We start from the raw sequence: 13384 nt of genomic DNA, 5'->3' as shown, positions 1-13384 counted from the left end.
TATTCCTTTCATAGCAAGTCAGACATGCAATACTCATGCAATTCTGGAATGAAACAGTATTACTGCAGCTGGTTTGGAAAGAAAAGTCTAAGGAATTAAGTCAGCACTGTCACTTAGGAAACAATGTGATACCTACCTGATTAAAGTAATGACATAAAAAGGCCCCAAAACTGACAGAGGGTAACAAGTAGGACTCTAGTAAGGAAGGTGAATTTGCTGCTGGAGCACCGATAGCAAGCTGCTCTTGCTCTCCTAAAGCATACAGCTCCATTATTTGCTTATTTCAAACCCACCTATGATATCACCACAGCTCAGACTGCTCTGTAGAAATACAGGCTGTGTCTGCAGGGAGACTTTGAAACCTAGCTCACCTTTGAAAAGCCTCAGTCCATGGATATTGGACTTCTGGTGGTGGTAAGGTAGCTAAGATAAAGAAGGGATGATGACTAACGACTGTGTGTACATCAGCTTAGACTGAGATTTTTCAAAGCCTCTTAAGGAATTTGGACACACAATTACTCTTAATGGGGACTGAGCATCCAAACAAAGAGAATATGGGACAGCAAACCAAATTCCTGCACTCCTGCTGCTCCACTGTCAGCCTCAAATGCTGCAAGCCACTGATCTGTAAAATCAGCTGAGCATTCAAGGGTATTTTCATCATTATTAAAAAACCCCCTGAACATGCTCAGAATATTGCTCCAGGAAAATCCCTTCTTCCAGCTTTTCTGGCTAAGTGCAACCGCAAGTCAGTGCCCTTCATTCACACCAGCATCAGATGAAAGGACTTACGGCATCAGGCAGGGGACTGAACAGGGGCCAAAGTGAGTCCTGGCACCAGAGCTCAAAGATAAATCATAGTGACAACTGGCCATAATCAGAGCAAGCACCTACAGCCTCTCCAACCTGGAGGGGAAATGGGGAAGAACAATCTTATTCTGCTGGATAAAGGTGATCTTGCTTTGGGCAGCAGCTGGTCAGGCCATAGGCACTTGATGGGGACAGAAAAGAACCAGTGGTCTTCAGGAACAGATGTCCCCTAGAGAGAGACCAGCCCCATTTTGCTGACTGCAATAGTATTCCAAACAATGCAATTAGCAAAAAGGAGGAAGAGTCAGGGAAAAGTGTGAGAATTGGCTTTGAGCTTCACTTTGATAACTAAAATGCAAATAAAAATCCCTCAAAGAGGGATGCTGGATCAGGATAGGCTCATCAGCCCCAGCGAAGTCACCAAAGAGGGTGAACAAAGACCATTCAAATTATTGTGGAAAACAGCTCGGTGACTACATGCCTGAAGTGAGCATGTCCAAAAATGTTTCAACTCTCATCTCAAGAAAGTCAGGTACAGCAAAATTTCCACTGCTCCTCTATGATTTGGATGCCTCCTGATTTTTTTTTTTCTGGAATCTGCAGATAGACTCCATTTAAAAAAACCAACCACAAAAAAACTCAAAAAAAACCCTCCAAAACACAAACAAACAAAGAACACCAAACAAACAAAAAACAAAACACCAAATCCAAACTTTCATTCATTGCTCTCTGCAATAAAAACCATGCCAATTTTAATAAAAATAGAAAGGTCAATGCTGAGAACTTTTGAAAATATCATCCTTGGTTTTTTACTTTCCCCCAGCCCACATGCCTGTTTGCTAGATCCCTACAGAGTCAAAGGGCAGAGCAAGCATCCTCATGAGAGAATGCAGTTTCTGCTGAACTTCTTCCTTGTCCTCACAAACAAGCATAAAAAAAAGGTGGCCATAAGACTTTCAGCACAAGGAGAGTAGAGTACTTTTTGCCTCCTCTGCAATTTTAACTGAGAGCCACTTTTCCTCCTTGTCCACGAGGACTTTTTAAAAAGGTGATGAGCTTAACGAGAAACAAAATCTAACTCAAGAAGAACACAGTAAATGCCAAGTTCAAACTCTTGTGGACTGAATTATTAAAAATTTTCAAAGACAAGCAATTGCAAAATGAAGAGACATGTTGCCTAATCTATCACGTAGCACTTCCATGCTTGGAGGACTCTTAGTACAGTAACTGATCTTCTAACTTGTAGGTCATTGGATACTGGCAGCAATCTTACACTGATTTTATCAGGGATTTGTGTGGAGACCATATGGTCTTGTGGCTCCAAGTGGAACAGAAAGCCAGCCCTAACCTTTAACTGGCCTGCTGTTGCTGCTTTAAATGTTATTCAAACACAATTAAGGATGCTATAAAAAGAGCCTGAAGAGATCAGTTAGTTGCAGCTATTCAGTTCATGAGAATTCATTATTCTGAGCAAATCCTATGAAGACTCGTAAGGTGTACATCACCCAGCAGAATGGGCATGAGGGGAGACAGTCAAATGTTGCAAGAAGTCAAAAGAAAGTTCAAAGCTGCACAAGGCAGGCAAACTGCATGCACTAGCACAGGACGCAAACATGGTTTCAGTTGTCATGCTGCTGGCAGGGAGTGAGTCATCACTCCTCCCTCAAGTTTAGTATTGCAAGGAGAAAGTAATTTTAATCCAGGAATACAAATTTAGGAAAAGGGCGAGGAGGGTACTTGGCAAGCTTACTGTATGTGAGATGACTCCAGTGATTTCAGGCTTCAAGCCCCTGTGCAAAGCCCCCGTGACTGGAGGGACAAGTGAAGGTGGTGATGAGAAGAATGGCAGTTTCGGGTAAACAGAGGGTAATGTGCCAGATGTGGAGGGTGCTTGGTTATGGTGGGAACCCCTCTGGAGATGTGGGGGAATGAAATCGTCTAGAGTTGGAAAAGTCAAGGGTGAGCCAGGAGGAACAATCTCAGGGAATACGGAGCCTTGCCCGAAAGGAACCAGAGGCGGTGGTGGAGTGCTGGAGCTGCCTTCTTGTTGTCTGTCTGGATTAACCTGAAGGAGGGGGACTACTATAACTCCAGGCTGAGCTGAGGTGGTGGCAGTGGCATCCTGTTGGAAACAAGGTGTTGTTATGCATTGGGGGAGATTGTTACTTTAGTCTAATGCAGGCATATCGTGTCATGCAGGGAATGTACCCAAAATGATACAAAGCCCCAGAAGATCTTCTTTCCTTAAGGAGACATACTTCTTCAGCTACCAGCCCTGGCCTCTATGAACACGTTTTTTCACAAAAATATTTATTCCCCCTTACCACCCCTCTTCTCCAGTTCTGTGTAGTGAGGCTAAATCAAACAAAGAACAGCTCAGCATTCACCATCACTTGAGAAGCTCTAAAAATTATACATTACAAAGCTTGTTTCTTTTACATGTCCCTAAAATAGAAAGTTCCTCACCATTCCAACCCAACTCCCTACAAACACCACACACACACACAAACACACAGATCAACATTGAGGGGACACATATGGGGTGTTAAATATTATCAAGTAAAAGACCACAAGACTCAGGGCAGCACAACAAGTGCTGAGAAATTAAGGTAGGAGGAGAATAAAGCATTAAGGGAACATTGTAATAAATTAAAGAACTGTTCGCTCAGCTGAAAGAAAACAAGGTTATGGAGAAAACATGTACCATGCTGCGTCCCATTGCCTTGTATGGTGGCTGTCGCTGCTGAGTAAGGTAAGGCTCTTTTCTCATCCTGTCCTCTGTGGCAGCTGTGCTCTGGGGCTCTAGCACTCTGTCCCTCACAGCTTGCGGAGGTGATGGCTGAGTCCGGGAGGGCTGGCCTGCACCATAACTAACTGCGTCTTTGCTGAGGACAATGTAAAAGTACGGCCTGGGAGGAATAGGAGGAGGAGGAGCAGCAGGAAGAGACTTTTCAGTGTCTGTTACAGAGGGAACAATGTTGGTGGCTGGTGCCTGAGTGAGCTCAGCGCCCAAACTGGTGCTGGCTGCTGGGTCATGTGTGGTGCCAGTGGAATTTTGAGATGCGCCTGAGCAAGTGCTGTTAGATAAACAAGCTACATATAGTTTGCTGACCTTTTTATCCGCCTTCGTCTCATGACTGGAATTCATTCCAGCCTTACTACTGGGATCTGCCCTGACAGGGTTGAGTTGCATGGATGATGCACCCAATGAGGAGTGACTTTCCAAGAGTGGCTGCCCAGCATGCACCTCATCTTTGGGGCCTGAAGAGGGAGAACGCCCTGCTGGCAAGCCTTGCTTCCCACTGGGAACAGCCCCGTAGGGGGTAGGTGATGACAAATAACAGCGTGCACTGGTGTTTGGTGATGCACGCTGTGTGTAAGGCTTGGGTGCATTCAGGTACACACAGTCCATGATGGGCACTGGCAACAGGTTGGTCACTTTAGTGTCAGTGCGAGGACGCCATGCAAAGCTTTCCTCTTTGGGAAGAGGAGGACGGGGAGGAGCAAGGGCCTGATCAGGCAGAGTCAAGAAGGTAGGAAGGAGAGAGGAAGCAGCATCAAATGAAAGGAAAAAGGAAGGAAAAAAATTAAATTCTCAGAACGAATTTGATCATTAGACTTGGGTTAAGCAGGTTTTAATTCAGCAAGAATAAAAAGCAAATACAGTATCTGGAAGGCCAGTGCAGAACTCACTCGCAGCCATCATCCCACACATTCTTTCTTAGCACAGCTCACTGCAGCACACAAACTTAACCCAGCCCTCAAGTCCCTGCCTACGTGTTTCTCTCTCTGCTCTCAATAATTCTCATTACTGTGCTGTTACAAGAGGCCTGCACAGCAACACTCAAAATGCCCCCGGGAAAGCCTCAGTCAAGATTTAACATCATGGTTAACTAAATTCAATCTCATGCTTGCATAACTAAACACTTCCCAGCACTGGGGACATTTGAACTGCAAAGCCAAATTCAGAGTTCTAGGCCATCTCTGCATGTTAAGTGCACTGCTGAAAAATGAATATTGCCAAATTTCACCAATGCTAATGAAAGCAGACATCAAGTGAGTGCTGTAGCCTACTACAGCTGGCTAAGTAAAAAGTGAGTATTTCTTAATTCTAAAGGCCAGCTCTTCAATTCTCTTTAGGATTTTTCCATCCTGAAAATGCTTTCAGGAAGACCAGAAAAATTAAAGTATTTTGAGGAACTGAGATCATCAGAATTTGCCTTGAGAATCAAGATCACCAAGACAGAAATTCTGCTTCTAGTAAATAATAAGAAAAGCCTTACTGGTTTTGGTACTTGGCAACACATAGCTCACTAACTACAAATCATCTGCCTACTGCATCTCCAATTACAGTGAATTTTTTCTGAAAGCCAAACTGTTTTGAGATAAAATAACAATACAAAGGTTTCATTTTATTTATTACTTTTTTGCCAGTAGCTGAAAACAAAAATCTACTGGAAAGAAGAGAATACCCACCTGGTGAACAACAGCTCCCTGGATTTTTGCAAGTTAACCCCTTTGGAGACTGTGAAAGTAGGTTTTACAAACACCCCATTGTCATACCTTTATGGGCAAAGGCTGCCTAAACCACTACTAAAAATGTCAAAACCAGAGAATGAAGATGGCTCAACAGCTTGGAACATTTAAATCTGGAAAGAGATATCCTTTAAAAGTCATCCATATATGACAAGTTGTGGCAAGTACCTATTCTTGTTATATGGATATAGGTGTAGAAAAGTTTCATAAAATTACAGGTGCTGTTCCAAAATCTGCTGTGCTCATGTTGTCCCTCTGCCCCTCCCACCCTTTCCCTGAAGCATAAGGGAGTGAAGAAGTGGGTTGTTTAGTGCTGTTCTAAAGGGCTTCTGCCTCTGAATAGGTTCATTCCTTTTGGAACTTCTTCCATTTCAGCTCAGTTTGAACAGTAGTACTTGAGACTTCTGTAACAAGTATCACATATGGCAGTGCTCACTCTGTTCATCAACAAGATCAGGAAAGGACTACAGGACAGCTCTAAGTATTGAGCAGAAATGAGTGTCTCTTTAGGGTGCTGCTCCTTCCCACACCTTCATTGGAGCTGTTCCTTCCCCCACTTTCACTTACGGTACCTGGTCTGTAGCACTGCTAAAGGGACCCTGATGATGGGAGCAGCCACACTGATAGGGGACTGGGCTTTAAAGGGACTCTGTTTCACACAAGAATCCAGTTTCTAATGAAGGGTTTCCTTACCAGCTTCCAGACTGCTTCTGAGCACCCCCCAAAAAAAAAAAAAAAAAAAAAAAAAAAGGATGACATTGCACTTCTCTTAGCAGACTGACTTCAACAATTTACCCTCAGATACAAATAACCTTTCTCTTGTTGGCTTCTATCCATTACAGTGTAAAAACTGAAAGGCATTTCCCCAATATTTTATTTTTAATGTAGGGTGCAACTCTGATTTCAGCCTGCAGTAATTTCTAGGAAATAAACCAGCATAAAATACAAAATATTACAGATGGTTACTTCACCTTTTTTCTTGCAAATAGCGTTGTCCTCCTCCTTCATCCACTGAGGAAACACTGTGGTGTGCCTGAATACATGAGCTCCACAACACTTTGCTGACATCGGTGCTGCCCCCATTTTAAAGGCAGAAAAAGCTGAGGCACTGCAACTTACCCATCTGCAGTCATGTTTGGAGTTCAGCCCAGGACTCCTGATCATGAATTCAGCGCTTGAACCCAGATGATCACCTCAGGGTCACAGAAGAAAGGCTTACCTGTGGCTTGCTCTCTGAAGAGAGGTTTGGACGCACACTCCTATAACCCTTGGCAGCCAGAGAAGATGGCTGGGCATCCCCATTGGCATCAGTGTTAGACGACGACCTCCAATCATCTGCCAGGGGAAAGAAAACTCAGATCACAGATTCCATCCAGTTGCAGGATAAGTGAAAGGAGGGAACTCTTTTCATCCTCCCACCCCCCCCCCCTTTCTTTTTTTTCCCCCAGGCAACGAGAAATAATTCCAATAAAGCAACGGAAGTAACAACAGAAGCAGCCAATGTTTATACCTGTTTCTGAGTTTTCTGGCTCCAGACCTAAGTGTTTCACGGAAAGGAGGGACAGAGGAGGTAGGGGTGGAGGATAGGCATAGAGGAAAAGAAAGGGGGAAAAAATAAACCATTACATTTCCAGAAAACATGTACCAATTGAAGTCAAGAGTCAAGCTACTTCATTTCACACATAAAATGCTTTCTGACAGGGCTGCGTAATTACCATAGAGACCAGCCCTAAACATGATGTCCTCCTTGTTTCTGACCTTTGTAAACACAAGGCAATTCATTCAGAGCAATGAAGAAACAATTGTTCATTGACATTCTTACTTCAGAGGCAAAAAGGCTGCCCAGCTAGCTACTTTCTAAAGCTGCAGCTTGACATCCAGACACCACAAATTACTGGAAATGTAGGGACCCTGTATTCAGATTATGAAGACATAGCTATCCTTAACAATATCATTTTATGTGATTGAGATAAAGGATTACCAACAAACAGACCAAGTTTTGCAGACTAAGTGCATGAAGGGTGTAATAAGATACAATATCATTTACAAGCCAGTCCCTGCAGGTACATGCAGTGGTCTCATCACATATTTACCTGTTTCTCACTGGGGTCCTCCCCACCCTGTACCCATTTTGCTGTTTAAGTTATATGCACAAAGCTCTTCCAGCTCCAAAGTACATTTCATAAAGCGATTGAGTAAGCAAAAGAAGTATTAATGAACTGATTTCCATACTAATGGACCCATTGCCATTCAAGCTGTTGGAAATTTATGAAGCCATCAACAGAAAGGAGAGAGGCAACAGCAGGGGGTAGGAGTGAAGAAACAGAGAAAGGCAAGCATAAAAAGAGGGTAGGTCATGGGTGGAGCAGAACGGGAGAAGACAGAGCAGAAAGTGGCACATTAGGGCTGGAATTAATGGAATTGCCCTTTCTCCAACAATACAGTCAGAAACAATGTATGCTTTGCTTTCAAGAGCACATTTTACCCCCTCCCCCTTAACAGCATCTTTCCTTTGGGAGTTCATCCTCTTTGCCAGACCCACGGCACTGGCCAGGTTTGCTATGCTTTGCCTGTCTCCTACAATTAAGTAATTACACGTCTGCTATTGAACGACAGCAGAGCTCTGTGGCGACACTGTCCAGCTGGGGGGACGCTATGCCCGCTTCCCTGGCAACCCAGCTGAATGCTGCAGTGGCAGTAGCACCACTCAGCTTCTTTCTGTTCCACCTCATGCCTGGGCTAAAAAGAGATGACACAGGCCACTCTGGGGGCACTGGGGATGGGAGGGGAAGACAGAAAAGAACTGGGAGTTTTTGGTGCTCCCGACAAACTATAGTCAATGACTGAGCGGTCATGAAACTTGCACTAGGAGTCAGTCTCTCCACTGGTCTGGTCTTTGCAAGAGGTTTCCAACTATGCTATGGAATTCTGGGCTTTAAACCATAATTATAAAGTAAGCCTAAGATACTTCTGACCTGTCTTGAGGTTACTGTGAGTAACAGATGCCAGTTGACCTTCCACAACTTACTTTCAGGTTGCTCAACATCCTGAGGACATGGTGAAGTGATATTCCGATTCCCTTCATAGGATGGAGTTGCCCGGAGGGTTACAGCTCCTTTTCCACTGCAGACTTTTGTGGGATCCATTTCTACAGGAAATGCACATGCACAGAAGAAACACATAGAAAGGAATGATGCAAAGCTATCAGGAGCCATCAGAGCTCTAGAGTAATTTTAGCATGTCTGCCTCCAGGTGAATCAATCTAGTAATGTTTGTGCAGATGAAGATTAGCTCTGTATTTAAAGCATTGAGAAATCAAAGCAGTTTATATTCATGTAATCGATGAATGTAGCAGTTAAGTTCTGAGTTGGTGCAGCAGAGCTAAGAGGGAGGGTGGTAAAAAGGAGTGTTTGAACCAAAGGTCAAGTGCCACTTGCTATTTTTGTTCTACTTTGTACAGAGGTACTGTGCTAGCAAGTCTTCCATTACACCTGTAGCTCTTCTATAGGGATGTCCCAGTCAGATAATGCACACACTTTGTGTGCCAAAGCTTAAAAATGCCTTTTGTTGAGGACTGAAATAGGAAAAAAAAACCCCAAACTTTTGACCAGTGGAAGATAAAATCTTCTAACAATACTGAATATGACCTAAAGGCAAGGCACTGCAAGCCACCTCCCTGCCATCTCCCCACTTCATTGCAGTGTTCCACCTTCTGACACAGGAACCCAAATCCCGGAAAACAGGAGATTTAACACATGCCTATTCAGATCAACCTGTAATCATGATCAGATACCAGACCATGCCAGCATCCTTGCTGAGGCACAGTTCAGCACAGCTTCTGTGCAGGCTTACCTTTGTGTATTTCAGTCCATGATTTGGGTTTTCTCCTCCTGTCATCCTATTAAGTAACAACAAACCAGTACTTCAAAGCTACTTCTCTTTCTCCTCCTACTTAACATCTTTCTGGAGAGTTGCTTCCTTTAAGATACCTCTGGAAATCACAAGCCTGAAAAGTGTCTTGTTTCTCTAAGCTATTTCCATAGACAAACACATCACCTCCTCTTCTCATGCACTATTAGTGACCCTGCAGCTGCCATCAGACTTCACTTACCTACACAGAGGCACCAGCCCTACCATGACTGCACAGGGAGTGTGAAGAGGTACTGAGTGCATGCTGCATTACACAAGTGACAACTCAATAATTTTTATTTTTATGGGTTGAGGATCCTTCTATCTCTGCATGGGAAAGGATGCAGCTCTTCTCTAGGAACTGCTATTATAACTGGACAGGGGGCAAAGACTGCTGTGTATTGTCCAGACAACAGCCCACATTCGTGAGATGATCAGTATTCCCTGGCTGATTTCAGGAAGGCAATGCCCCACCAAACCCACACCAGTACAGTGCCTAGAGACTGTGGTAACACCTTGGCTAAGGTTGCAAACCATGCAAACCACAGTCAGTGAGGCCACAACATGGGCAAACATCAGTATGCCAGATGAACAATGGCAGTAAGAGGAGAAACTCAATGAATGCCAAACTCCTGGCTCTCGCTGAAAGCCCTCTGAGCTGGAATGTCCACTGTTGAAGCCCTTCTATGAGTTTCCAATGCTTTAGGGATTTCACAAAAAGCACAGTTTTAGATTCATACTTAGGACTATAAAAAGGATGGAGTAAGTAAGAAATCAGAGGATACTTTCCTATATTTCAGCCTTTAGCTAACTGAGGCAGCATTGAGGCAGCCTCTGTGAGGGGAAAGACTATCCACCCGACACATCTAAAGGTGTTTCATCCTTAAATATACCACAGCTGATCACAGCTTAAGGTCACCCACATTCCTGGTGAAATAGAAGTTGACTTCTCTGACTGATTTTTGCATGATTCAGGTAGGGTCAGGATTCCTTTTGCCCAAGAGTGCAGTTCTGGCTATCATTCCCATCCACATGGCACAGGACAGAGCCCAAGGACTCTATGGGCTCACTTTCAAACCACAGGACAAAGGTTTAAGCTGCAAGACTCCGGTTTTAAGAGTGCTTTAACTGTAAAGCATGGACACAATGTTGGGAGTCATTAGGCCTGATAGAAACATCCACAAAAGTGCAGGCTAGCTGTCCTCCTACAACCCTATGCCTACATTTGCTTCACAGGCACTGAAGAGAAATGGAAACAGAGCTCAACGTGAATGACATGTCAAAACAATATCTTCATCATATTGGAGGAGAATCAAATTTGGGAATCAATGCATTTTTTAATTTTATTTTCCATACAACAGATTAAATCTGTACTAAACCTGTATACTGAACCAAAAGAATAAGAGTCAGAAAAAAATGCTCTGAATGAAAAAAAAAATTAAAATGCTTTGAAAATATTTGAAAATAAAATCTCGCCAGACTATTTCACCTTGGGAGATGAAAACAAATGTCTGGAATGATGTATTCCCTCAAAAATGACAGAAAACAAGAATCTGAATTGCTCAGTATAGAAATCCAGCAGCTAGTACTAAACAGGACATTAGCACTGTACTAGTTCAACAAAGAACATGTGTGACAGATGAGGAGAGACAAGCAGTATCAGCTACACTAGCCTGACTGTCCAGCAAAGTACAAGCATAATCTTGTACTTCTAGTGGGGAAGCATGCGCCTGGGGAGAGGGTGACAGCCTAACATCCTTACTCATTCACATGTGGATTTAATTCAGTGCATGTACAGAAACACAAAACTATACCACCAATGTTGAACTATGCTTGAACCATTTGTTTTCATAAAGACCAAAGATATGCAGGAAACATTCTTCGGTTCTTCAGGAGTTTGGTTCAAAATGAGTCTATAATAATAATAACAATATTTTTCATAATCCAGCATTAGTAGAAGAGCTTACAATGATCCCAGATTCAAGCAGACACAATTAAGTCTGCAGAAGAGCAGCGTAATTAGAAACAGTGTATTGTGCCATCAAGAGCTAACTGCATTACCTACCAATGAAATCTGCAGCTCTGGGAGGAGTGAGAGGAGCATGAAGCTGAGAATTAGCCAGAGCATGTGGGTGAAGCAGAGAGACAATGATAAAGGGAGAGAGGAGAGAGACAATGATGGCTAACTAAGGCATAGCAGGGGAGGAAAGAAGATACCTGTAGGCAGGACTAGGTGAGGAGAACTTTTCACTTTCTTCACAGGGATTATTTTAACGGCAGAAATAGAACGTGTACATAAAGGGACGTCAACAGCTGCAAACACAAAAGTGTAAATGGCACATCCAAAAAGGAAAGAACAGAGTTTGGGAAGCATGCCACAAAATTTTCTAACGTACTTGCAGACACAATAGCAGGAAATTTCAAATACAAAAGCAGTCTAGAGAGCAATAATGCAACTGTTAAAAATATCCCTTCATTCGCCCTTATTCAGGATGTGTCTGTTTTATGCAGCATACAGAACTGCTTACTGAATGGACTAATGCTGACTGCCACTATGCTGCAGGCAAAAAGAATTTGAAAGCATTAGTTTTTAGAAGCCATCAAAAATTTTAGTGTAATCATTTAACTGAGGTACACTACGTGCAAAAATAAAAATGTTAAGTAAAACATTAATATGGTTCCGAAAAAAACAAAATAAAGTGAAAAAACCCAACAAGTACTGAAAGCTTGAAAGAAGAACATTAAACTAGCCACATTACATGAATTCTGAATTTCATGGCTCATTTTTTACAAGTTCAACAACAGAAGGAAGTAAAATAATCTTGAAAAAGGCCCCATGCCAAAGCATAGCATTCATATAGCTATTTCAGAAAAAAAAAATCCATCCATATAAACAGTAAATTGACGAGATTTCTACTTGACTTCATTAGCTAGCACACTAACTATACTGTATGTGGTAACATTGGGGAAAACCACACACAGCACTATGCAAAACTCTAGCAATTGTTACAAAACTGTTCAAATCAATGGGTACAAAGAGGGGTCATTGTGAAAAAGGCAGTACTAATCACAGGTGAAGCTCAACAGGAGCTGCCAAGATAAACATCTTGTACATCATAACTCTACCAGCATAATTTGAGTAGTGTTCTTGATTCTGCAGAGCCAGGATTTTCTTCTATAAAACCTGTTTCCTGCATGTATTATCTGGAAAATGATAAATGTCTCGTCACATTCCACGCCATCTCATGCCTGTAAAATCAGGAGTAAGAGGAGCCACATTTCTAATACTTTACAGCCTAGCACTGAGCACTGGGCCAGCTTAGAGGGAGGCATTGACATCAGGGTGGTGTGTATGCCCCCTCTTGTGGCAGATCTTTCTGATACCCGGCAAAACTGGAGAGCACAGATTTCACAACCTAGAAAAGGGGTCTCAAGCAACAAAAGCCTGGGCAAAGAGCCTAACAGAATTTTTTCAAAACTCATAAAATCATTAGTATTTAATTTGATAGGTTTGTTTAATTTTTTTTATAAAAGAAGAAGACAAATCAATCCCTGTTTTCCATACTGCTTCCTGAGCAGAGACCCTGTGAATTCAACAGATCCAAAATCAAACAGCCTGTGGCTTAGGAAACAATCCTGATTCTGTTCTGCTTTGAAACTGACTGAATTCATCCATCCACAATGCAGTCAAAATACTAACCACTATAAAAAGGCATCAAAGGAAAAGAAAGGAAATTAAACCAACAGAAAATCAGTCCATACCCACATACTTTCACTCTGCCAAAACAGACACGATCACTCCACAAAACTGAATGCTACAAAGCACACTGCAAACCCACTGATGTTAACATGAAGACTGGTTTGTTTAGATTTTTTTAATCACTTAAATGATTAGTTCCTGCTGTATAATCCCAGATTCAAACCTTCCCCTCTCCCTGAAATTAACACAGTTCACACACAGGCACCACACACCCATGCTGTCTCAACTCACTAAGATACCGATTTGCAGGTGCTCACAAGTACCACAAGTAGTGCACAGCCTTCCTCAATATAGCACTAAAAATATACAAAGAGGCAGGTCCAGCCTGCCACTTTAAAGAGACAAAGAACACTTGTTGAGCTAAGAAAT

At 42.7% G+C, this 13384-nt stretch overlaps 1 protein-coding gene across 33 annotated transcripts in view; it reads right to left on the bottom strand.

Moving 5' to 3' along the window:
• SORBS1 (sorbin and SH3 domain containing 1) overlaps window positions 1-13384 on the bottom strand; it is a 161465-nt gene that overhangs the window by 51207 nt on the left and 96874 nt on the right. For 21 of the 33 annotated variants that reach the window (XM_084210811.1, XM_084210812.1, XM_084210814.1 and 18 more), the window contains 6 exons: window positions 11473-11568; window positions 8375-8494; window positions 6857-6883; window positions 6566-6681; window positions 3515-4321; window positions 2561-2932 (listed from right to left, as the gene is read on the bottom strand). In XM_084210811.1, coding sequence (XP_084066937.1) covers window positions 2561-2932; window positions 3515-4321; window positions 6566-6681; window positions 6857-6883; window positions 8375-8494; window positions 11473-11568 — 1538 coding nt within the window. Of the gene's footprint in view, window positions 1-2560; window positions 2933-3514; window positions 4322-6565; window positions 6682-6856; window positions 6884-8374; window positions 8495-11472; window positions 11569-12381; window positions 12460-13384 lie in introns of all 33 variants that reach the window. The other 12 variants (XM_084210791.1, XM_084210786.1, XM_084210805.1 and 9 more) reach the window with 9 other exon arrangements.

The sequence above is a fragment of the Fringilla coelebs genome, assembly GCF_963513975.1.
Source record: "Fringilla coelebs genome assembly, chromosome: 8".
NCBI lineage: Eukaryota > Metazoa > Chordata > Aves > Passeriformes > Fringillidae > Fringilla > Fringilla coelebs.
Note: the sequence above shows the minus strand (reverse complement) of the source record. Positions and strands in the feature narration are given on the sequence as shown.